The sequence below is a fragment of the Jaculus jaculus genome, chromosome 1, assembly GCF_020740685.1.
Source record: "Jaculus jaculus isolate mJacJac1 chromosome 1, mJacJac1.mat.Y.cur, whole genome shotgun sequence".
In the NCBI taxonomy this organism is placed as follows: domain Eukaryota; kingdom Metazoa; phylum Chordata; class Mammalia; order Rodentia; family Dipodidae; genus Jaculus; species Jaculus jaculus.
The window spans coordinates 313,759,582-313,787,119 of NC_059102.1; the positions used below are offsets into that span (position 1 = coordinate 313,759,582).

The window sequence follows — 27,538 nt, forward strand, 5'->3', positions numbered from 1 at the left end:
AAAACTGGGAAATGCAGAGCATGCTGTGCTTGGAAGGTAGAGACAGGATATCCCCCAAACAAAAAGGTTAACTTGATTAACAGAATCAGTAAGCTCTGGGTTCAGGTGAGAGACACTATCTCACTAAATAAAGTGGAGAGTGATTGAGGAAAACTCCCACTTTTGCACACACTGATGCATGCACACCCATACATGTGCATACAAGCAAACATGCACACACACACATATGCAAAATAAAAGCCTGAAACAAAAAATGCAATTCTATTATTTTTAAGCTTTATTTTATCACTCTTATCCAACACACATCAGAAAGCATATCAACAGTGCATCTTATAGGAAGTCAGTTTACAACAAAACTGAACAAGGCAATTGTGTTTACGGAAAAAGTTTTCAGCAAAAAGTACGCAATACAGTCCATTGAAACGCAGTGTTCATACATTTTAGGTACATAGGAAAGTGTAAAGTAAAAGTCCTTTGCTACTCAGCAAGAAAATGCAAGTTTGAAAGACTTAAATGAAAATCAGAAATTCATGTATTTGAGAAAAGAACCTCTTAGTACTTGTACACATCTATCTACACTTATAATCCCACTTAAGTTATTAAAAAAAAACCTCACAAGACCACACACACACACACACACACACACACACACACTCACACACCAAAAAAAAAACAAAACAAGAGAACCATAGTGCCAAGAAATGCCAAGACCAATAGACTACTTACACAACCTGTAGAAATGTTACAACTACTGACTGTATACTGTATTCTTGTAGTTCTGAGGTGAAGGTAAATCACAGGAGACAAAACTCCTTGAAACTGGCTTTGGTTTAAGTGATCTTTCACAATTTTCACCAGACCTTCTATTTCAAAAACAGCTATGCCATGTTCCCAAGGGTAGTTTTCATATTCTTAAAAACCACTCCAGTGCTGACAGTCTCAAGATACAAAAGGTTCACTGAATTGATCAAAACTGGATTTCTAAGTCATGGGAAACAACAAAGATGGAGCCCTTTGTAGGAAAAGATAAAAATGCCTTCTACCCCAGATTTGACACTATTTAGAAAATTCCAAGGAATGTGAAATTATCTAATATTAAAAAAATTAAGAATGAATGAGTAAATCCTTCTGGAAAGAACTCTGACAGTGTTCTCCTCTGCTAGGCAATCTACACACATGTAGCTTACCTGTCCTTACCTACAGTAAATAAACACCACTTAGTTCCATACGGTGCTAGAACACTGGTGCCACCCACCACACCCATGTGCAAAGGGAAACAAAGATGGCTGATCCCAACCTTTCTGATGCTTGGTGTGGATGAATGAATGGTACAGGACATCAAATATACAAAAGCTGGAATTCAAATACTTGTCAAAATTAGGACAAACTTTATATGAATATTTAATCTGGTTTCATAAACTCTTAACAACAGCTTTCTGGGGAAACAAGAATGAGGAATGTGTAGGAAAGGTAGTAGGTCTATGTTACAGATACAAAGTCTGGGTTTTTAAAAATAAATATTATTTCTAAAGTATGAACTACATGGAAGATTACTAAGACCAGTGAGGGAACTATTTTCTTCCCTCTCCTCTTTATTCTTGCATTAAACTTTCTCCTCCTTAATTTTGAGTCTTTGGACAACACACCTTAATATGATAATACAGTTCTAGATAATTCAAACAGCTGAAGAGGTTGTGAGTTAACGCATGAATGGGTTTGAAATACCTCTCTCTATCTGCTTTTACAAACTGTCCTGGGATAATAAATACTATTAAGGGGAAAAGCAGAGAAGAGGAAAGCAATTCCAACATAGAACTTAAGAAAAGAGATGGGAAATAATTCTCACTGCTAATGAACAGTTCATGTAGCAGTAGCTCTGATTTTTACATATGGGTTTCCCAAAGGAAACAAAGGTATCAAATGAAAAGTACAAGCAATTCCAGAGCTTTTCCCAGAACGCAACCCATTTTCATTCCATAAACAACAGGAAAGAACCAGTCCTCTCCTGCGCAACAAAGATTAGGGTCCAGGTGAGGCCAGAAGAATGCTTCCCTTGCTTTTAAATTAGACATGATGAACTCAGGTCATAAAACATGTCCGGCCTTCAAAAGAGCCACCAATGTTTTTTCAGGTTATTGTGGCAGCTACTTATTTGAATGGGCAACAATACTGAAGAAACTGGTAAGTTTTCCATGAATTCTAGCATATCAAATGGGGTCAAGAAATACAACCACCATGACCATGGCAGCTCCCTGCAAGGCATAAGTAAAGCAATGATCCTCACAAGAACAACAAAGTGCCCAGATACAGAAACATGAATAGACTTTACCAGGAGAACAAAGTTTCTGTCTTATATCCTTAAAAGTCACCTTAATGACCATCTATAAAATATATAATTTCCTAAAAGAGCTAGGCATGGTGGTGCACACCTATAATCCCAACACTTGGGAGGCTAAAGCAGGATTGTGAGGTCAAGGCAAGTGTAGGCTACAGAGCAAAACCCCGTCTCTAACACACACACACACACACACACACACACACACACACACACTCTTCCTTCCTTCAAATGCCCTGTTTTATAATATTACTTTGACAGTCATTTCTCCTATAAAAGTATAGTAAAACTAGTGTAAATTGTTTGCCTTCCTAAATAGCCATAGTACCTGTCACTGGCATACCACTGTATGAAGCTACTGTTCATGACACAATTTAAAACACAGAGAAGCATTCGGGGAAGAAGCTAGAACAAAAAGCAGAACATATCCTGTGGTGCTAGGTAATAAAGAAAGTTAACAAGATCAAATCCTTCAAGTTCTAGGTACTCTCAAAAATAAAATATCCACGTGTCTCCATGATTACATACACAATCTAAACAAACCACAGGATAATCAAGCGAGTGCCACATGATGGGAGACTCAACGTTGGTCTATGTATTGATAATAACCTGACACACTACCATTTCAAATGAAGGAGAATTACTGAGCACCTTAAGAAGAAGCATGCATTCTTTTGAGCTACTGTGGCCAAGGACTAGTCTGAATGTGATCATACTTGACAAGAAATTTTTAATTACAGAGAGATCAAATTTAAATAAAATTGAGGAAATAATTTAATATTAAAAATGGAATGAGATCCAAGAACTAGACTTGCCAGATAACTGGCTTCCATCATATGTAGTATTGTAATAAGGTCCAATAGTTTTACATATTTTTCAAACAAAGTAAACTAAGGAAAGGTTGGACCTTACTATGATGTGACTCAATCCAAATTATTCCAAGAAAGAGTGCAATAATCATGTGGGGAACTTTCACCCAAGTGAGTTTTCTTATTTCCAGGAAAATCAAGGCACTTCTCCAAACTTGAGCAATCTCCACACCCACCAGACCGAAAGTCACGATGTGATTCAATCTGGACCCTATCTGAATAAAGCCACCTAGCATGTACCCTTGCATGGAAGCCTGGGTACACATGTGGCTACTAAGATCTCCCTGACTCCCTCACCCAGGAACCAGGTTATTTCAATGACTACCAGGTACTATGGTGCTGATTTTCATTATTAAAAATGAAAAAACCACATTGCCAATAGTAAAAATTGCATGAAGTGGGCCCACTTTGCTAACTCAGAAAGAAAGAACTACGAAAATGAGGCCAAAATGTCAGTCTCCTGCATTTGATCACCAAAGTCAACAGGCCATGACATAGCATGTGAGGAGGGCTCTAAGTGCCTTACTTTACTCCTCCACTGATGTAGTGGAGAGTGAGGTAAGTCCAGACATGTAAGTCTTATGGGCAGTTTTCCTTTTTCCTTCTTCTTTCTCTATGTGGCAGCACTGTTGCTGGCAGGAAAACATCTCTGCACTCTAGCAGCTGGAACAAAGACAAGGCCAACTTCTCTCAATTAAAACAAAGAAAGAGGTAAGACTGTATTAGATAGATGAGTAAAATTACATTAATGATTTGTATTCTAACAGCAGCTATAATTTTGGCTCAAGGTACAGCAGAAAGAACATTGTTTTAACAAAAGTTGCTATGTTGATGGCTGCAAAACAAAGATTTTTCAGTGGGAATAAATGCAGACTCCTTTTGCTGAGGGGCCAGTTTTAAAAATCCTTTAAAATGCAGCTGGTGCTCTCACTGATTCGTCCAGCTGTACATGTCGTTCTCTATAAACACCACATGGCAGTTTTGACAGTGGCATCCCAGTCACCTCCAAGGTTTCTGAAGAACCCAACATCTCCTAGAGAACAATCTTTTCATGTGCCTTTTCTGGGGCAAAATGTACCCCAGCAATACCAGGGAAGAATAAAGAAGAAATTGGGAAGATGGGAAGGAAGGAAGCACAGTTTTAAGTTAGGGAAAGAAAAACTACCTGAGATAAAATCTGCCCCAAGGAATGATAGGGGCTAAGTGACAGGAACTCTCAACTCTTTATCCTGCCTCTCATTAAGGAAAGCTCTAAGTTTTTAATAAACTTCAAAGAATCAAAATTCCTCTGTACACATTACACCTTCAAGGAATCATGGAAATTACTTCTTTTGTAATAACTGGCTTGAGTTTAAGAAGGCCATTTGAACTTGTGATAGTATCAGAGGAAGGAGAGAGAATCTGAAAATGTCATCTTTGGTAGCAGGGGCTAAGAGCTGTAAGACGATTTAAATCATAGCAGTCATCTTTTTCCAATTCTGTAGCTTTAATACAAAGTATTTAATTCAATACATGGTTACTTAGGTTCATCAACTATTCCCTCAGCTCCCTTGAAATCTCATTAGCATCTCTGTAATGAACGTCTACATGTTAAACCCTGCATCTACGCATGAATACATCTGCAGTAAGACAGTCACATGCCAGGAAGCATGGTGTCAACGGTAGCAGCATACCACACAACCTAGATGAGAAGCCATGTGCAGCTCACTTGCCAGGATTTCTCTATCACTTAGTTTTTTTTACAGAGGGGGCAGATGAACATGTTCTAACCTAGAATATTTGTCCATAAAAGAATTTATTTGTATTGTGTTTACCAGCAGGTACATAATAGCCTGTTTCTAATGACCACAGAAGTGGCTACCCATATAAATATTTATGCTTTAGGAAGCTTAGGACTTCACAGTCCTGGTTCAACTCTCTTCCAACGTGATTTCAAAATCAACCAACCTATTAAGCCCAGAAAGGGTCAAATTAAAAACAAGTTCTAAGAGCATGGACTGGGTACCATGCCACAAGACCCTTTGGTAGCTCATCAGTCAGTAGTCTCCCAATGTCAAATCTGGCTGCATAAATAAATACCAAGGGGAAATCCAAGAGAACTGGATTATAATAACCAATGTCAATGGGTGCTTGAACAGGGAATCCTCTAACATGCAAATTCTAACTGGGCTTACAGTAACACATATGGCACAGACAATAGAAAACTATATAAGGAGACTTCCAGCAGGGAAAGATACAAAAACCTTTTTCCTTAGGAAAAAAAATAAATAAATAAAAATTTCATTTAGGTAAACAAATAAGAAAAAATTTAGAACTTGTATACAATTTGTCTTTTTTTTTATCAATGCTTTATAAAGGTTTCCTATAAAGGTTATCTACTACAAAGTGAGAAGAATCCATGCTTACAATCCTTAAGAGCTCAGTCCATCAGTGTCTACAAACTCATGCATCCTGGCATTCTTTACTCAGGGACACATTCAACTGCTGAGTCCTTTTAAAAATTGAGTCTTTCTTTCTTTCCTATTTCCACCTTATTACATCTAAGCTTTCCTCTGCTTTCTTACAGTCAAAAACCAGGCTACTTGGAATGCTGTTCTTCTAGCTTCTCTTCAGCTAGACAGAGTGGAGAACAAGGGAAAGGCAGAATAAGGGTAGCAGAGGCAGGTAAGACACAGAAAGAAGAAAAAGGATCCTTTGATTATCTACCTTCTTTGCCTTTTTTCTTTTCCCTTCACTGTACATCTTTTTTTTTTTTTTTTTTTTCCTGATCTACTTCAATTTTCCATCATGGTAGGTAGAATCACATCTTGAGAAATCTTACAATTATCATAGGAGATTCAGTATAAAACAGATGAGACCATCCTAGGATTTAAAGTAGACAGAAGAATGGGGTAATTTACATGTACCACAACTTTTTCTTTGTTGCAATTACTTGAGAGTTTCAATAGGCCCTAGCTGTTGTGAGTGTCTCAGGAATGAACTGCTTTGTCATTTACATTCTATCAGTCAGATCAACTCCCAAAACACCTATATCCTAAATCTTAACAGGTGTGAAACAGGTAGGGAAAAAAATGGATACAGACGGTATCTTCTCACAAGATTCACACTATAAAGTACACAGACTCAAGGTTTTCTAATCTTTCACATCTGCACACTCGCTCAAGCATACACATAAGACATAAAAATTGTGCAAGATCAAGCATCAGCTTTCTATTTAAAAAGCCTTAATAATAATAAAAACATGTTGATAGGCTCACTGCAGTTTCTTTAAAGGAATATTCAGTACTACAGTACTCCTTTAAAAAAATTCACAAGTCAGTGTTAAGAACATGGTAGGTAACTGCTGTTTGACGACTTAACATTACTGAGAGCATCCAGTGCCAGCTATGGATATCAACAGTAACAGCCACCTGACGAGATAAAGGAATTTTCTGAAAGGGAGATCACCAACCCTCACAAACTTGTTAATATTCACTATGATGTATTATTCATCCTTGCTTCAGGATCATGAAATAACTACTATCTTGTTAGGTTACATACTAAAGAGCAGCACCTGTCCTACTGCACAAAAATGGGTGAGCACAAGGATGCTCTAAACTCTTCAATGTATAGCTGAGAGGCTGTCCTACTCAGTGCCAATGTTTGCAAGGCAGTCACTGTTTGGGCAATGGCTGCACATTAGTAGGATTAAATAAATGTACAATGCACCCCTTTAAATGGGTAAAGAGGTGCTTGCGCATTCAGCATGGAATATATTAATCCAGGAAATGGAAGAGGAGAAACAAGAAACAGTTCTTAGGTTACTGATTAAAGCAAGGTTTGGTACAGGTATCCCCTCTTGTAGGCACTCAGCGGGTAGAATGTAGCCACAACAAACTTTCCATCAAACATCCTTCCAGTCAGCAATTTTTGAGCAGCTTTGGAATCACCAGCATTTGCATACTCAACAAAGACCTGAAAGAGCATAGAGAAACAATCATCGTGTATCCTCCAGGACTATTTTATTTTAGATCAGTACTTTAGCAACCTTAATGTACAAATAGGCATGTGTTGCAGATCTATTCTGGTTACTAAAGGGCCACTTAAGATTACAATGGAGGGCTAGAAAAATGGCTTAGCAGTTAAGCGTTTGCCTGTGAAGCCTAAGGACCCCAGTTCGAGGCTCAGTTCCCCAGGACCCACGTTAGCCCAATGCACAAGGGGGTGCACGCATGTGGAGTTCGTTTGCCGTGGCTAGAGGCCCTGGGGCGCCCATTCTCTCTCTTCTCTCCCTGTCTGCCTCTTTCTCTCTCTGTCACTATCAAATAAATAAATAAAAATAAACAAAAAAAAAATTATAAAAGATTACGATGGATTTGAAAAATTTGGATTGTCTAGTATTTTTATTGTCCCTTTCAATGTTTACGTATATCAGATATGCCAATTCTTATTACTGTACCATGACTGCCTACAGTGTTTAGTACACTAACATATACAGAAAGATTTATAACCTAGCAGCAACAGACTATACCACATTGTCTAGTCTGTCATCTGAGTACACTCAACATCAGTTTATATTACTACAAAATCACCTAGCAATATTCTATGTAACTTACCTGTTCTAGATAACCACTTTCATAAATTACTATAAATTATACTTCTCTTTTCCTCCCTTTTATTCTTTTTCCTTTTGTATGTTGTTTATTATTTTAAAAGTTGTTTTTTTTTTTCCTCCCTAAGATAGGGTCTCACTGTAGCCCACCCAGGTTGACCTGGAACTCACCCTATAGCCCCAGTCTGGCCTCAAACTCATAATGATCCTCCTTTCCTGTCTTTCTTCATTATTTTATTTATTTAATTTATTTGAGAGAGAGGGGAATGGAGAGTATGGGCATACAAGGGCCACCTGTTGCTGCAAATGAACTCCAGATGCATGTGCTACTTTGTGTATCTGGCTTTACATGGGTACTGGGGAATCAATTATGGGTCATCAGGCTTTACAAACAAGTGCCCTTTAATGGCAGAATCATCTCATCAGCCTTCCTTTTTCTTTCTTTATTCTTCCTTTCTTTTTAGTGACACTGAAGATCAAACACCCAGAGCTATATCCTTAGCTTTTTTTCTAAATTATCCCTTTAAAAAACATGCTTTTTGACTTGAAAACCTAAAAATGAAGACTGACTATGTCAATTAAGTGATAGATAATATCAATAAAAAAATTCTCAAAATGTTCTATACTGATAAAAGACATTTTTTCTCATACCATCTTCAAATTGCATACTTCTGTTCTGAACCTATCTCCTATTTTTCTATTCCATGTCCATTTCATTTCGACTACTGGGTTTCATATGTAGTCAAATGATGTTAATCCTTGATTCAATATTTTCCAATACCTTCTGCTGTAATTCAGAATAAGAGCCAATGTCATTTCAATGCTCCACAAGCTCAGTCTTCTGAATCTGCTCTCTACTCCCCAGTCTCCTAGTTCATCTAATCTCCTTTCTTCCCTTGTCACTGTCACAGCCAAGGTGCACTACTCAAACCTGCCTGGCATGCTAATGGACTTAGAAGGTGATATTCTTTCTGGCTGAAGCCTCTTCCTCATTTCCTTCCCACCTTGTCTAAAATATAACCTTCCCAGTATGCTCTTTCCTAACCCCATTTTCAAAAGGGCAATCCACCATACCCCAGTGTTCTCTAAATTTCTTCTTCAACCTATTTTTCTCCCTCATACTTATTTTTCTTGTCTGTTTTGATCACTTCTATATGCCAAATGCCTACCCTAGGATATAACAGAAAGTTAATAAATACTGGTTAAAAGACAAAAATATCAAAGCTATATTTAGCATGTTCCTAACAATGAATGAGGTAAATGTTAGTACAATTAGATTGGCAATAACTTTTTGCCAAGATTACAGTAAAATTTCTCTCTCTCTCACCTTTTCTTAACTACTGAAATTTTTCATTATGCTGAATTATAAGTTAAAAAAAAAACACCTACAATTAACCAGGTTTGGTGGTTCATATCCATAATCCTAATACCCAGGAGGTAGGAAACTCAGTTTTAGGCTAACCTGAGCTAACGAGGCAAAAGCCTATTTCAAACAACAAAAAAAATTTCACACTTAAAAGGGATTATACCCACTCCCCCATGGACACTCAGCAGTGCCGAAAATCATCAGACATTTCTGGGTAGGAAGAACACCTCACAGGTGGAGACTGGGAACGCTGCTAACATCCCAGGAAAAATGTTAACAGTGATTAAGACTGAGGGACATTGGGATAGAGAGAATGTGCTTGCCTGTGAAGCCTAAGGACCCAAGTTTGATTCCCCAGTACCCATGTAAGCGAGATGTACAAGGTGGCACATGCGCATGGAGTGGCTTGACACTCTGGCATGCTCATTCTTTCTATCTGTCTCTCAAAAGAAAGAAAGAAAAAAAAAAGGAAGGGAGGGAGGGAAGGAGGGAAAAGAGGAAGAAAGCCAGCCCAAAATATGGTACTTTTCTCCAAAAATTAAAACAGGACCCAGAAAATATTTTCTTTCCATATAATTTAGAATTGTAGAGTTTCTAACAAAAATGCATCTATGATCCTAGTTTTCATTCTCTAATTTGTAGATGAAAAAGTGAAGATCATTCACAGCTGCTCACATTGAGTCAAAAACAAAACTTGGGTTCTAGGATTCTCAGTCTAGCAGGCCTTCTGTCCTTAAATTATCACTGATAATTTCTATCGCAATCACAGCATAACACAATTGGTGTTCTGACTTAATTAAAATTAAAACACACATTCCTCTGATGGACACAACAAAATTAACACATTATTTAGTTGGTGTCATTGTTCACAATGGTTCAAAAGATTACTAAGTTAAAAAGAAAAACAACCAAAGTTTAAATGAGTTTAAAAAGTAAGCTCTAACATTAGGGAGGCTGAGGTAGCATTCCCATGAGTTTCAGGCCAGACTGGACTACAGAGTGAGTCACAGGTCAGCCTAGCTTCAAAAAACCTTATTATATTTGACAGAGAAAGAGGGAAAGAAAGAGAGAGATTGGGCACACTAGCCACTGCAAATGAACTCCAAGATGTGTGCCCCCCTTGTGCATCTAGCTAACATGGGTCCTGGGGAATCAAACCTGGGTCCTTTGGCTTTGCAGGCAAATGCTTTAACCGCTAAGCCATCCTTCCAGCCCAATTATAGAACTTTAATCGTAAGAAGTAATAAAGTAATGATCATAATGCAAACCTTTTATCTTCCTACAGAACATATTTAATAACCTTTGAAAAACTGCAGTTATGAATCAATTCACTTACTTGTCCTCGGCCAGGATTTTCCTTTGGAACAAGTAGAGATACTACTGGTCCGTATTTCTGACACTCCTCTTTTACATCTTCTACAACATCTGGTTATTAAAACACACAACAGGAACCACTTTGATACAATTAACAGGTACTCATTATTTGAGGAATTTTCCATCATCAAAGAATTCAGGGATACATACTGAAGTAATGAAATTATTTTCCAAACTTTGAAAGTAAAGCTTAAGAAGAGTGAATATATTTAATTACTAAATTGTACTACTTTAATGTGTCAGAGAGCTGATATATTCGAGTAATTCAAAATTTAAAACAATGAAGTCTTCAGTCTTCCTCACAGCTTACCAACTGCCATTCTGTTCCTCCTCTTGAAAGCATTATCAAGTTTTTTATATCCTTCCATAAATACTATCAATTTATCCAAGCAAATATGATTTAAAATGTTTTAAGTAACAATTTCAATCTTGCTATTTCTTTATTAAGTATATGTTTCAGAGCTTTGGATAGTACTCTTGTCTGTTTTGAAGGCTATATATTTCTATGTACTGTTTACTTCATGAATGTTCAGCAAATTACACACTTCGTCTTTAAACTAATGAATGATCAAACGACTTCAAAATTGTTTGATATTATAAAGGATAGCTTGTGTGTTTCTTAGTTGATATTCTAGAAAGAATTGTTGGGTCTAAACATATTACTAATTCATTTTTCTTGTAAATATCAAGTTTTTGTTTCATAAAGGCTTACCAATGTAAACTATGTCAAAGCAAGGTATGAGAATAAGTTTTCCTTTTCCCTGTATTAAAAGTTTCCTTTACTGACAGTATGATAGGTAACAAAGACTTCAGTTTGCATTGAGCTCGTATTCTCCTTCTACTATAAATATTTATTGAGTGATGACTATATATTTGTTTCATGTTATATTCCAGTGTTACTAACCCATGCATAAATTTTCTTTTTTTCTTTTTTCCCTTTCCTCCTCCTCCTCCTTCTTTGAGGTAGGGTTCTTGCTCTAGCCCAGGCTGACCTGGAATCTACTATGTAGTCTCAGGGATATAATCCATATTCTTTTTTAATTTTTTTTTTTGTCTATTTATTTGAGAGTGACAGACAGAGAGAGAAAGAGGCAGATAGAGAGAGAGAGAATGGGCGCGCCAAGGCCACCAGCGCTGAAAACGAACTCCAGACACAAGCAGCCCCTGTGCATCTGGCTAACATGGTCCTGGGGAATCAAGCCTCGAACTGGGGTCCTTAGTCTTCACAGGCAAGCGCTTAACTGCTAAGCCATCTCTCCAGCCCATAATCCATATTCTTAAACATAGTAATCAAGCCTGTTAGTGTGTTTACTCTGGCTACTGTTTTACTTTTAGTCAAATTTTTCCAACAAATAACTTAAGATACCAAATTGCTGTTCTGGGAACATGCCATACTTTCTGTCTTGATGTTACTTCCTCCCTAACCACTCAACTTTTAAACAAGTGTAATTACTAAGGTCACATACGACCTCTACAGTACAGCTCTCACTGACTGTCCTGACTAGTTCAGTGCCCCTTCTCTCGGTTCCTGTAATTACCCTGTCAGCATCACAATTGTCATCATTTGTATATATCTTTCTTGTGTCAATAACAAATTAAAAATGAAAGAACTGTTAAAAGCAAAATAGAAAAGGGGGAAATGAAAGCAAAGCAAAGGGCTAGAAAAGCCTAGACTTTGTCACTTTGGTTAAGATGATACACAAGTCAGTATTTGGTGTGTGTAAGAAAGAAACATAAAGTTATAACTGGGCAGTACTGACCTTCATATTCTTCTTCATTCTCAAGATAATCATCATCCAGCACGTTCAGGAGTCTTAGCACTGGAGTGGGAAGCATCACCAGATCTTCAATGTGAGGGGCTGTTAAAGTTCATTACAGCACAGTTAAAAGTCAATCTCTCCAAACGAACTACGACGATCACACCCAGGAGTTTGAGAGAGTGCTAAGATTATAAATGACCAGGTAACACAGTCACCCACCACTCACCAAAGGGAATGCTGAAGAACGGGCTGCACAATGCCATTTCTGCGGGAATCCTTCTGCTTGGGTCGTCATGAAGCATGCTAAAGCACAGAACAGACATCACTGCAATGACGCAAACCTTCTAAAAATGAAACTATCTCGGTGGGATTTCATGAATCATTCACTTATAGAGAATCTGCTGAGTAAATGGTGCAATAAGTCCTTAATACACTTCTAGGACATAATACCATACTATGAGAATGCTTATAGTTGAAAAAAAGGAAACATAAGAAAGTAACCCATACTACAACACAGAGTGGGAGAACAAAAAAAAAGCTAGACAAAGGTTCTAAGTAACACTTCTAATAAACCAGGAATAAATAAAGAAAGAAAGAAATAGAAGAGCTAACAGGTACTCACTGATAAGCACAACAGGCCAATTTCAAAAGGCAGCTGCAACTCCAGGTGCTGGAGTTATTTAGAAACTAAGACTTCTTAAAACTAACAAACCAAAACACCCAATAAGAGCAAACTCCCCAAGAAGAAATCTTGGGAAGAGAATCCAAACTGATCCGGGTAGAATGGGAGGAAGATAGACAGACAACCAGACTAGGAAAAAGCGAAGACGGGAAGAACCACATCTCAGGAGAGGGAGGAGGAAACTTTTATACTTTTTCTTTGTCTAGTTTGTTTTGAGAAGTGCTCTCACTCTGCAGAGCTCAGGTTGGCCTTAAGCTAGGTTTTCTCCCTACCTCAGCCTCCAAAGCACTGGAATTATAGGCACAGGCCACCCTGCCACCATAAATTTCACAGAAAAATGAACCTCATAGACAATGGCTGTCTACCAAAAAAAAAAAAAAAGAATAAAACAATGAACACTATGACCACTTCAAAATGAATTAGAAATTTTAAAAGAATTTCATAAAATAAGATTACACTAGAGGAGCTACAAGGATAAATCAACATAAAAAGGACATCTTTTCCCCCCTTTTGTTGCAGTACTGGGAATCAAACCCAAGTCTTCGAGCATGCTAGGTGAACACTCTACAAATGAGCTATCCCCCCATTCCTTTTGAGAGACAAGGCCTGGCTACATGCTAGGAATAAAGATGTATACCGCCATGCCCAGGGAGAAAATTTTTAATGGTCAAAAAGAAACAATAAGAGAGAAAACAGATTCAAGAGACAGAAACAATAATAAATATACTAAATATATAATAATAAATATAGGCAAAGAAAGTCTATAAATAGTAGAGTACCTGAAAAAGAAGCCCAAAGCAAGAATACAGAAGAAAATACTAAAAACTGTGTTTTTCAAAAATTGCTTTTGCTGGCTGTGGTGATGCAAACCTATAATCCCACTGTTTGGGGAGCTGAGGCAGGAGAATCACTATCCAGGAGGGCAGAGGTTATATAGTGACTCTGTACCTCAAAAAAATATAAAATAACATAAATAAAATAGTTTTTTGGTTTTTTTTTTTTAAGCAAGATTTCACTATGTAGCCCAGGTAAGCCTTGACTGAACTCTTGGTGATCTCTAAGGTGCTAGGCCATCACTCTTGGCTCCTTATCTTTCTAAAACAAACAAAAAGATCTGACACAATAAAATGCATACCACGTTCCTGAGGACACTAAAACAATCAAAATCAAGGTATATCCAGGTAAAATCACTGGACTTGAAGAAAACATAAAACCCATTGGGCATCTAGACAAAACCAAACAATGAAAAGACAATACTTTTATTTTTTTTTCAAAACACAGAATTATTAAGTTTAATTTTTGAATAGCTTCATATGTACATCAGTATTTTCAGGCTTTGAATGCAAAAACAACATTTACTTCAATATAATTGATACCTAAATTTAGGTAGTTTTAAAAAATTTGTAATAAACAACATATTTATAACCAAAATGGCATGCATATAACAAATTGGACTTCTCTGGAAAGAAATGTTCCCAAGCATTCTGTATCATAAAACACCTATTTACAAATCATAATTAAAGTGAACACACAGCTGTGTATCCACTTTGTAAACTTCTTTAGTCTTGATAAACATAAAACCCAAGAAATGGCCCCAAAATAATCTATAAAGTACAAAACTATAGAATGATTGTCAAAAGTGTTATAAATAAAAATGTAGTAGGAAATAAATGTAATAACAGGTGATCTTATAAATTCAGTAACAAAATGAGAAAAAAAACTAAGAAAATGAACTTCTATTGAAATTATTTTAATTACTTGCCATTATCAGCGGTCCTTTCTTGGGGAACAAGTTTTATCTTACTATGATTCGGCTGGATCACACACACTCTTTTCACCTAGTAAATAATGAATGGTGGCTGTGATTCACAGCAAACTAAACTGAATAAAGGTTCCATGGAGATCTGCTATATATGATAAAAGAGATGACTTTTGTTGGCTTCCTTATTCAACATCCAATGGAGCAATATGTGGCTATTTTGGATTTGATAATGATAAGGCTTCCACTCAGGCCATGCTTCTGCTCAAGCTTCTGTAATGCACTGGTGATCTGCTCTTTGAATTTCTTGTCCATTAGCCTCTTGGAAAGACTTGTAAGTAGATGCTTCAAGTGGTCATTCAAAGCAGGACCAACAACCACACTTAACTGTACCAGTGCACCAAGTCCTCTTTCAAACACATCATCATCTCGATGGACGAGGGCAGCCTTTAGCACAGGGATCAGTCTTGGTAGCAATGGTACAGTTTTTTCACAAGCACCTCTGACTAAAAGTAATTCTCTAAAGCCTTCCTTCGACACGAAGGTATAAGGATGCTTTGTCTCTCTCAGACCCTCAGCTAAAGTGACATAATTATGGGAGACTTTCAGGAGGACATTCCCACTGCAGTCTGTGTTTCACTGATCCATGTACCAATCTGCAAGGAATGCCTCCTTTAGAGTAAATAGCTGCAAATGCAGAAGGGGCTCTCGACTGTTCCCCAAAAGGGTTAATTATCCTTGGGTTGAGTTTATCACTGGGTCGAGGATGGAGTCTCCTTGCAGCCTCAGGAGAACTGGTGGAAGATGAGGACTTGCTCTGCTGAATGGTTTCTTGGCTGCACCTGGGCTCGGGAAGATGTCCTGTCAGCACAATTTCCTGTTGCTTTGTTTCTCAACTGCACATGTCTGGGACATTCAGATTTCTACATTGCTTCCCTTTCACCCCTTAAATTCCACCTTTCCAACCCCTAACAGCACTAGCACTTTCAGATAACCAAGGGCAGTGTCCACGCCCAGGTGCTGTTAAGGCTGGAAAATGAGGAAGTCCTATAGAAACCAGCAGTGAAAAATGAGGTTTTAAATTGGAGAGATGGGGTGGGCAGATGCATTTTAAGGCCTACGAAGGCTACTCTCAGCCAAGGTCATATGTCAGGGAAGGTGGGGACCAAGACGAAAGCACAGGCACTAGGGTCCTGAGCAACTGGTTCCCGCGGCTCTAGCAACAGGGCCGCTGGTCATCGGGCCGGAGGAGAGCCCAGGAAGACTGCGGCCTCGGGTGGGAACCGCTCCTACCCACCACCGCCGCCCCACGTGGGGCCTCTGCCCGGCTCTCCAATATTTTTATTTTTTGAGGGAGTTCCATTTCTCCAGCCTAACAATTTCAGTAAGAACACTATATGGGGCTGAAGGGATGGCTTAGCAGTTAAAGCGTTTGCCTGCAAAGCCAAAGGACCCAGATTCGATTCCCCAGGACTCACTTTAGCCAGATGCACAAGGGTGTACACATTCAGAATTCGTCTGCAGTGGCTAGAAGCCCTGGCACGCCCATTACCCCCCCCCTCTAATAATAAAATATTTACAAAAAAAAAAACCCCACTATGTCAGAAGAAAATCCAGTCACATGCTTTCAGACACTCAAGGATTTTGATATACAGCTAAACAGACTTTCAAGACTAACAAGCACAGTTTAACTATTAACATGCTAGAACTATGACCTAGAGAACAAGATTCAGCAAACTAAGCCAGGCGTGGTAGTGCACGCCTTTAATCTCAGCACCTGGGAGGCAGAGGTAGGAGGACTGCAGTGGCCACCCTGAGACTACATAGTGAATTCCAGGTCAGCCTGAGCTACAGTGAAACCCAACTTCAAAAAACCAAAAAAAGAAAGAAAAAGATTCAACTAAGTAATATGAATGAATGTGTATCAACACAAAAGCCAACAAATATTAAATATACAGTAACACTCAGAACTAAAATTAAATAAGAGATTATTCTTTTTTTTTTCCATGTTTTCATTTTTTGAGGTAGGGTCCCACTCTAGCCCAGGATGACCTGGAATTCACTATGTAGTCTCAGGCTGGCCTTGAACTCTAGGCAATCCACCTACCTCTGCCTCCCGAGTGCTGGGATTAATGGTGTGCGCCACCACGCCCGGCCTAAATAAGAGATTATTAAAACAAAGTATACCACATCTAATGGCTGCATAATCTAGCAATGCATATACAACCACTGTTACAATGGGCAAGGAAAGGGAAGACCAAAAATAATTTAACTGTTTAAAAATCTTGAGTGTTTTGTTCTGAAATGATCTTGTGTGTAGTATAGAACAGAAGAGTGATTAATTATAAAATATTCTAAATCTGGCATTTATTTTGTCCTTTCAAACTACAATCTTATGGTGAAAGAAAGGGTGAAAATATAAAAACCCTGTAGCCCTTAGGTCCAACTGGAAATATATGTCCTGAAAAAGGCCTAGAAACAATGACCAGGTATCTGCATGTGATGTGTATGTATGCATGTGCATGTGGAGAGGCCAGAGGAGAACGTCAGGTATCATTCTTACTGCACATCTATGTATTTCCTTGAGATGTGGTCTCTCTCTCAGCCCACTAGCGGGGAGTCCTCATGGTTAAACTGCAAGTGCTCTCAATCGCCCTGTTGTGCCATCTTCCTAATCCCCAGAGTAAGTTTATCTTTTTTGTTTGTTTTTCAAAGTAGTTCAGGATCTCACTCTAGCTCAGGCTGACCTGGAATTCACTATGTAGTCTCAGGCTGGCCTTAAACTCACAGTGATCCTCCTACTTGTGCCTCCCAAGTGCTGGGATTACAGGTGTGTGCCACCACACCCAGTGTAAGTGTCTTAATACTCACAGGGTAGTTTTAAAAAGTAACATTTTCCACTAAAAGATTCCAAGGCCCAGGGCAGAAAATGTATAAAATGAATTGGTAACACTTTGTCATACCACAGAGCAAAGCAGCAGCTAAAACCCCAGAGGTTCCCATACATAAAAGATGGGACAATTTCAGTTTTAAATAGGCTTTTATATTTCAGTTTTAAAAAACTACAGAGGATTGAAATGTATCAAGTGCACTGGTTTTTAATGATACTTTAAACTTTTTAAGAAAAATCACCTTTGGAAAATGACAAGTAACCAATCCATTATCTTGAAAACTAGTGAAGAGAACCAAGTACTACTTCTGTTTTTAGTCAAACAAATGAAGACCAAATACAAGAAGAAGCCAGCCATCATTCTGTAACAGCTAACCAATTACTAGAACCAGGCACTGGTACTAACAGTTGCTAGCTCATGAAATAGACAAACCATATTCTATGTATCACGGTGAAATAATACAATGCCATTTACAAAAAAAAAAAAAAATCTAACCTTTTAAATACAACTATCAGTTATAAGCATTAAACAGAACATGAAATCACAGTATAGCCACCAAAACTACCGAGCCTACTTCCCAGATGGTTCAACAGTTAGTTACTCAAGGGAAAACAGAGATAGAATAGATGGAATGGGATCCATTCTCATATTAAAAGACTTAAAAGAGATTTTTTAGAAGAGCAAAATTACACCATAAAGGATATATAGGGACTACTGAAAACAAAGTGATTACCTTCAGAGAGAAAGAAGGGGCTTGAGGTCTGGGAGATGGTTCAGTACTTAAAAGTACTTACTTGCAAAGCCTGCCATCTCAGGTTCAATTCCCTAGTAGCCAAGTAAAGCCACATGCAGAAAAAAAAAGCTGCAAGCATCATATACATTAGCAGGAGACTCTGGCACACTCACACACACACATACATGCAAGCAAATAAGTAGTTTTTAAAAATGGGGGGCACATTTGAGTTTCAGATGGAACTCTCTAGTCACTTTATTTCTTTTTTTAAATTTTTATTTATTTATTTGAGAGCAATAGGCAGAGAAAGAGACAGAGAGAGTGAGAGAGAGAATTGGCGCACCAGGGCCTCCCGCCACTGCAAATGAACTCCAGATATGTGCACCCCTTGTGCATCTGGCTAACGTGGGTCCTAGGGAATTGAGCCTCGAACTGGGGTCCTTAGGCTCCACAGGCAAGCGCTTAACCGCTAAACCATCTCTCCAGCCCTCACTTTATTTCTTGATCTGAATAGCAGCTACAATATTCTAAGGATTCCTAAAGCTACATATTTATACTGCTAGCATTTTCAGTATCTGTTTTTTTGTTTGTTTGTTTTAATTTTGTTTTTTAAGGTAGTGTCTTGCTCTAGCCCAAGCTGACCTGGAATTCACTATGTAGTCTGAGGTTGGCCTTGAACTCATAGTGATCCTCCTACCTCTGCCTCCCAAGTGCTGGGATCAATGCCCAGCAGTTATTTGTATTTTATACTACAATAAATACTACATATAATTCAGTTTTAAAATAATCTAGTTCAGTATCTGTGTTTTATACAATAAAGGTCAAACAATATGCATGCATATATATTATGCAGAAAAATATCCTATGGAAATATACCAACAAACAAGCACAAGAATGTTGGTTTACATTTTTTAATACTTTATTTTTATTTATTAACTTGAGAGAAAGAGAAAGAGAGAGAGACAGAGAATGGGCATGCCAGGGCCACCAGCAGCTGCAAATGAACTCTAGACACATGCACCACCTTGTGCATCTGGCTTACGTGGGCCCTGGGGAATTGAACATGGGTTCTTTTGGCTTTGTACGCAAGTGTCTTAACCACTAAGCCATCTCTCCGGCCCTACATTTTTTATTTTCCTCATCACAATTGTCAGTAGTTGACAAACTTGGTATAATGGTAACATTTTAATTATGGCAGAGGGGAATAATACTGATTAAAAAAACACCATTTTAATCCCAGAACTTAAATAGTGTGGCTTCTAGCCTAAAATATGCAATTTTGTACTACTGCCTCTTCAAAGAAAACTGCAGTTTATAATTTGTTGTGTAGCTGTTTCCTCTTCATTGAAACATTCCTTAGGAGGGGGGGGAAAGCCAGTGAAATTCATTAAGCTCCCCAAGTTACATAACCAGCAAACAACTGCTGGAGGAGAGGATAGTCTATGGAAGAGCTGTCTTCAACTCCAAAGGCACAGCTCTCAAGAGCTGTCACCATTGCTGGGGGTGGGGGCACTTTTCAGTGACACAACGGCCTTTGAGTCACCCACATTCCTGTAAACACCTCAATAAACTCATTGGTTCACTTATTATTATTATTATTATTATTTTCAAGATAGGGTATCACTGTAGCCCAGGCTGACTTGTGGAATTCACTATGTATTCTCAGGGTGGCCTCAAACACACACGATCCTCCTACCTCTGCCTCCTAGCGTGCTGGGATTAAAGGCGTGCGCCACCACGCCCAGCTTAGATAGAATTCCTTTTCACCTGGGGTGAACAGAAAAACACTCTCCAAGAAAATACAATAATGTCCAGTATCAAACAGCTACTACCAGCCACTGGATTTGAAAAAAACACACATACATAGGCAAGAGTAAAACTGACAGCTTGTAAATAAATCCTGTGGATTGTTCCAATGTCTATTTACTGGTCTTGGTATTGTGCCACTGAAATGTGAGACGGCTCCACAAGAGAAACTAGATAAAGTTTGAACTCCTATAATATTTTAAAACTTCCCATGGGTCTTAGAAAGTTTAAAAAAAGTTAGTTGGAGCTAGGAAGATGGCTCAGCAGTTAAAAATACTTGTTTGTAAAGTCTGTTGGCCCAGGGTTCAATTTCCCAATAGCCATGTAAAGCCAGGCAAAAACATGGTGCAAGCATCTGGTGTTCATTAGCAGCAGCAGCAAGAGGCTCTGGTGTGTACATACACACACGCGCGTGCAACATTATTTGTATCAAGACTGGAATCTACTAGCTATTTATTTCTAGTTATAATGTTGGAAACCACAAAAAGGCTACTATTTGATAATATTTATTTTACATTTCTAAAATACCTATCATATGTGGATCTATTGAACAATCAACACTGCATCTAGTCTTAAAGTTTTCAGTGGTAATTATTCACAATATAATTTATAAACTACATTGCTTAAGACTGATTTTATGGCACCAACCCAAAGCAATTTTAGTTTTAGTTATCAGACTCCCTTTAAAATTTTTCCATTCAGTATATAAAATTTCCAAGCTGAGTGTGGTGGTGCATGCTTGTTATCCCAGCACTTGAAGGATAAGGCAGATGATTAAAAATTCAAGGTCAGTTAGAATTACAAAGAAAGGTTGCAGGCCAGCCTGGGGCTATAACTAGACTATTTAAAAATCAAACAAGGGTTGTAGAGATAGATTGCTGAGTGGTTAAGGCACTTGCCTGCAAAGCCAAAGGACCCAGGTTCAATTCCCCAGGACCCATGTTAGCCAGATACACAAGGTGGCAAACACATGGAGTTCGTTTGCAGTAGCTAGAGCTGGTGTGCCAATTTTCTCTCTCTCTCTGTCTACTTATCTGCCTTTCTCTCTCTCTCTTAAAAATGAATAAACATTTTTGAAAAGATAAAAGAAGGGCTAGAGAGATGGCTTAGAGGTTGAAGCACTTGCCTTCAAAGCTAAAGGACCTAGGTTCGATTTCCCAGGGCCCATGTAAGCCAGATGCACAAGGTGGCACATGTGTCTGAAGTGCATTCACAGGGGCTGGAGGCCCTTGCGTGCCCATTCTCTCTATTTGCCTGGCCCTCTCCCTCTCCTTCTACCTTTCAAATAAATAAGTAAATAATCTTTTATTCCTTAAAAAACAGCAAGACTATCTAGAAAATTACACAAAACACTTCCAGAATAACAAGAGCCAGCAGTCTAGCATCTACCTTTCAGTGGGGGAAATTACCATGAACAAAAGAGCAGCAAACCTAAGGGCTGGAGATAGATACAGTTCGGTGGTAGAGTACTTGGTACACAAGGCCAACCCTGGATTTGATTCTTAGCATAGCACCTTGAAACAAACAAAACCTAAGTAGCAAGATATTTATTCTAAAATTCCTATTTCTAAAGGAGTTGTATTTACATGATCAGGCAAGTCACATATAATAACATTCAAGGAAAGGAAGTACATTCAAGGAAAAAAAAATCTTCATAGACAGTAAACAAATGCAAAGCAAGTTATAGCACATCTACTGTACCTTTTGATAAGGTCTCTTAGGTGATAGGCTGGAATTGCGGCATTCACCACGGCTTTACTGGCAAATATATGATCTATAATAGCAGAACTGTTTGCCTAAAAATAGGGAGAGAAGGCTTCTTTAGGATATTCAACTCAGTTTTTATTTATTAAGCCATGGCAATGTCTGTTTGTAGTAACAAGCAACATCTCTCTTAGAACTTATCATCTTAATGGAGAATGCAACATAATTCCAAATTTCTAGAGACACTCAAACCAGCCCAGGTACTATAGGAACCTCTACTAAATGAATAAATACAACCAAAGAAACCACATAAAGAGACAGTATAAAGCCGGTTGTGGTGGCGCATGCCTTTAATCCCAGCACTCAGGAGGCAGAGGTAGGGAGTCACCATGAGTTCGAGGCCACCCTGAGACTCCATACTGAATTCCAGGTCAGCCTGGACTAGAGTGAGACCCTACCTCCAAAAACCAAAAAGAAAAAGAAAAAAAACCAGAGAGAGTATAATGCAATATTGGAAAATAAATGTAATAGGTGAGTAAGGGTGCCTAATGAGAAGTCTTCAGTTGGTTTTCAGTCAGAAATGAACTGTCATTGATAAAGTAAGGAAGTACTAAGATACTGCATTTGTCATATTATTCATATTCTAAACATTTGTAAAAGTAGTATTTTCTTCCTAGAGTACAGTAATGGTTAATCTTCATTGCCAATTTGACTCAATTTACAATCACACAGGTCCTAAGATATTGGTGAGACATACCTATGAGTGTACATTTCCAGACAGGATTAACTAAGAGGAAAGACCTACCCTGTACAAAGGTGGCACAATCCCATAGTCTGGGGGACTGAATGAAAGGGGACAAAGGAGAAAGCCAACTAAGCACCAGAATGCCCCCTCTCTGCTTCTTTTATTTATTTATTTATTTATTTATTTATTTATTTATTTATTTATTTATTTATTTATTTATTTATTTGAGAGCGACAGACACAGAGAGAAAGACAGATAGAGGGAGAGAGAGAGAATGGGTGCGCCAGGGCTTCCAGCCTCTGCAAACGAACTCCAGACGCGTGCGCCCCCTTGTGCATCTGGCTAACGTGGGACCTGGGGAACCGAGCCTCGAACCGGGGTCCTTAGGCTTCACAGGCAAGCGCTTAACCACTAAGCCATCTCTCCAGCCCTCTCTCTGCTTCCTGGCCACCATGACGTAAACTGCTCTGCTCTGTTCCACAATGCCTTGTAGTGATAATCTTATCCCTCTAAAACTATGAGCCAAAATAAATGTTTATATGAGGTAATTTGTCACAACAATGGATAAATAACTAATACATACTATGCTAACCAAGCATGTAGAACTGGGGGTTGGAGAGATGGCTTACTGGTTAAGGCATTTGCCAGCAAAGCCAACCGACCCAGGCGCAATTCCCCAGTATCCATGTAAGCCAGATGTACATGCATCTGGAGTTTGTTTGCAGTAACTCGAGGCCCTGGCATGCCCATTCTCTCTTTCTTCCATAATAAGTAAATTTAATTAAAAATATATGTATTTTTGCCGGGCGTGGTGGCACATGCCTTTAATCCCAGCACTTGGGAGGCAGAGGTAGGAGGATTGCCATGAGTTCAAGGCCACCCTGAGATGAAAGAGTTAATTCCAGGTAAGCCTGAACCAGAGTGAGACCTTACCTCGAAAATCCAAAAAAATAAAAATAAAAAAATATACATATGTATTTAAGGGCTGGAGGGATGGCTTAGCAGTTAAGACTTTCACCTGCAAAGCCAAAGGACCCAAGTTCGATTCCCCAGGACCCACATTAGCCAGATGTACAAGGGGGCACATGCATCTGGAGTTCATTTGCAGTGGTTGGAGGCCCTGGCACAACCATTCTCTCTGTCCCCCCTTTCTCTGTCAAATCAATAAAAAATAAACTTAAGGAAAAATATACATATATTTTTTTTTTTTAAATTTATTTATTTATTTATTTGAGAGCGACAGACACAGAGAGAAAGACAGAGGGAGAGAGAGAGAATGGGCAGGCCAGGGCTTTTAGCCTCTGCAAACGAACTCCAGACGCGTGCGCCCCCTTGTGCATCTGGCTAACGTGGGACCTGGGGAACCGAGCCTCGAACCGGGGTCCTTAGGCTTCACAGGCAAGCGCTTAACTGCTAAGCCATCTCTCCAGCCCACATATATTTTTTTTAAAAAAAGGGCTGGGATAGCTTAACAGTTAAGGCACCTGCCTAAAAAGCCAGAAGACTCTGGTTCAATTCTCCAGGACCCATATAAGCTAGATGCACAAGGCAGTGCATGGTGCATGCATCTGGAGTTCGTTTGCAGTAGCTAGAGGCCTTGTTGTGCCCATTCTCTTTATCTGCCTCTCTCTCTCAAATAGATAAATAAAATATAAAATACACATTATCATATACTTTATTTAAAATCAGATCAAATAATTCAAAGCACTGAATTATTAAGAAAGCCGCAAGCCTAAAGGACAGCGTGAGCTTCATAATTATAAAGCTTCACAATACATTTTCGTTGAAATGTTTGAAGCTTGGAACCTAGAACCATGTTCCCACAGGAACAATGTATACACAATGGCCACTACACCAGTCACGTAAGAAGCTGGCTATCCTGTAGCCTCATACAATTGTTGGGAAATGCAATGAAATTCTGCATTAAGAAGCTTTAGCTATAAAGCACTATTTAAAGACTCACCTTTAACTTATAGCCCACGATTCTGTCAGTACTACTTTACAATTACCTTACTAAGCAAAGGAAATTATTTTTGTCTTTTTGAAAAATGCATTCAAACGACTTATCAAACACTTCTACACTCCAGGACCCAGACTAGAAACTGTGAGAATGCAGTATCACCATCTTATCTGCAGCTACGGGCATGAGCAGTAGCACTTAAGTACTATAAATACAAAAAAGGGGTACAGAGGAGAGGACGCTACTAGACTTCCTGATTAAAAAATACTCTTAAATTGATAAAGAAAACACTAGTGCACTTACCTTCCATTCCTGAGATCTGATTGTATGTTTCAGTTTCATTCCTGAGAACATTTCCAGTAAAATGATTCCAAGGCTCCACAGATCAACAGCTGAGGTGCATTCTGTATCACTCTGCAGGCCAGCTTGGGCCAAGCAATTCTGCAGTTCTGCTTCTGGAGCCCGATACCCGTCTGTCTGAATATACTTTACATCCTAAAGATGAACAAGGAAGAAGTAGCTCACTTTCCATTTAACTCTAAAGTAGACTACTTCTCTCTGCACTGTCACTGCCAAATGAATGCCCAAACTCTTCCTTCTCAGCTACCGTAATTCTTGGTTCTTTAAGTAGCCACTTATCACAGGCAAGCTGTACATTTGCCAAAGAGCTTCCCATTAAGAAGCCTTCTTTGGGGCTAAAGAGATGGCTTAGCAGTTAAGCGCTTGCCTGTGAAGCCTAAGGACCCTGGTTCGAGGCTCAATTCCCCAGTACCCACATAAACCAGATGCACAAGATGGCACATGTATATGGAGTTCGTTTGCAGTAGCTGGAGACCCTGAAACGCCCATTCTTTCTCTCTCTGTCTGTTGCTCTCAAATAAATAGATAAAAATAAAATAAAGAAACCTTTTGACAGTTTCAAACCTCTTACAAACTGATGACATACAAAGATCTGATAAACCATGGAGAATGGAGGATAGGCCAGAGCTGAGCTCCAACACAAGACACCAGGAAAAGTAACTTAGCAATTAACCAAAAGCTGATAAAATGTTGGGGAGAGGTGAGCATTCTATGTAGGCTAAGTATACTTATGCATGCCAAAGCTTTCTAGTATCTTGCTATCTCTTCTAACATGACCGAACACACCTCCTTTGTTCACAAGTGGTACTGAAATTCTTTTAATTTGCTTGATTTTAAGACAGTCCAGTATCTGTAATAGAAATGCCTCTCTGTCCCTATAATTACCATTGTTATTTTAAAGTATTTGGCTTAGGCCTCTAGTTTTCCAACTATAATAGAAATGAAAGGGTATTTCTTACCTGATTGCCTTCTTTGAAACTAAGTCCAAAGTCAATGAGTTTGAAACATTCATTCTCTGCACTCCACAATATGTTCCGTGGTTTGAGGTCTGCATGCACATAGCCCTCATGATGAAGGAAAGCAAGGGCCTCCAGAACATCTCTGGCACAATGCTGTATCATCCACATGGAACAACCCTGGTGACTGGAATACAGAAGCAATTCCGAAACACTAACATCCAGGAGTTCAAGCAACAGACAGCGTGATGGCACATTGGGAGAAAAGTGGATTGTAAAGACTCCATATAAAGTCACTAGAAAAAGAAAGAAATTATAATACGTTTTAAATTCAAACTTCGATTAACTCAAGATTTTCTGGGATATCTTGGTTATTTTAGTAAAGCATGATGACACAACCTTTAAAAGCTGATTAGCATCCAAAGACACTATATGTAGCACAATGACTGAAATTGTTTCACCAAGCACTTAGGTAAATATGTACAATTACTGAAAGCAAAAATACTAAGTAGTTCTTTAAACAAAAATGAGGATTGCTTCTTGATGCAAATCAATATTCTATAATATTAAAAGAAGATATTTAGATCTTATAGACAACATTTTAATGTAATCTTTCAGAGATTCAACAAGTCCCGAAGCCTGTGAAAATTTTGCCCTGATCAATGCCAAGGTTATAGTGATACACCATTTGGCAAAGCTTAAAAAAAAAATACAATACTAACATTAGGAAACTCTTCTCCAACACAAAGAGAGGTCAGTTTTCAAGTTTTGTCACAGAGTAAGGCATTTATTAATTAACTAGAGTTGTAACTACTTACAAGCTCGTTGCTTGAATAAGTACAATGGAACCTGTTTTCATAGACCATCAGGACCATTATATAGCTTACATTCTAACCAGGAATGGATTATCACAGCAAAAGCAGTGCTCCTAAATTTCACACTTTCAGACTCCTAAGTAACACTGAGTCACCTCTCTTCCAAATCCATACTAACGATGTATCTGCTGATAATCTATATGCGTTCTCAGCATTGATGTCATAGCTCTACAATGTTTTTTCATTTTCTACTGGTAGGCAAAATGCGAAATTTTCCACTTCAGACAAGACAGTCTAGCAAAGGCATGCCTCCTCTCACCGGAGAAGGCATTTCTCTATGTTAATAAGTGCGGCATTCTCCGATGAAACCCCAAGCAAACAGGTCTTACTAAGCATCTACCAGGAGACACTGGGAGAACCCGTCACCAACTCCATGGTACTGCAGATGGCTCCAAGGTGAAGGGGGATGGGCCAAAAGCCCGCCTGGGGTGACAACGGGCCAGACCGAGGAAGTGCACGCCGGCCCTGGGATGGGGACGACGGAAGGGAGACAGCGACCATTACCGATGTTCCTGTGACCCTGCAACTGCTCCAACGCCGCCCTCTCTTTGCGGAAGCCATACTCGGCGGCCGAGGCGGCGGCCCCGGTGGTTCCGGGAGGCAGGAACTGCTTGAGGGCTCCGGGGGGCGAGCCCGGGGTGCCGCAGCAGCGCACCCGATACACGGAGGCCGACGAGCCGCTGCCCAGACGGCTCTGGACCTGCCACAGCCGCCCGAAGGCCTCCAGGAAGCGCGGCGGCTCGGCGCCCCACGCACAGCCGGACCCCGCCAT

At 39.1% G+C, this 27,538-nt stretch overlaps 1 protein-coding gene and 1 pseudogene across 1 annotated transcript; both read right to left on the reverse strand.

Moving 5' to 3' along the window:
* Positions 1 to 254: 254 nt before the first annotated feature.
* Uhmk1 (U2AF homology motif kinase 1) lies at positions 255 to 27,538 on the reverse strand. Its single transcript, XM_004663287.2, has 8 exons — positions 27,271 to 27,538; positions 25,895 to 26,187; positions 24,879 to 25,070; positions 21,868 to 21,962; positions 12,522 to 12,598; positions 12,296 to 12,394; positions 10,498 to 10,586; positions 255 to 7,158 (listed from the first exon to the last, which is right to left on the reverse strand). The coding sequence occupies exons 1-8, from the start codon at positions 27,536 to 27,538 to the stop codon at positions 7,012 to 7,014; spliced, it is 1,260 nt and encodes a 419-aa protein (XP_004663344.1). The 3' UTR covers positions 255 to 7,011.
* LOC123460111 lies at positions 14,926 to 15,665 on the reverse strand (annotated as a pseudogene).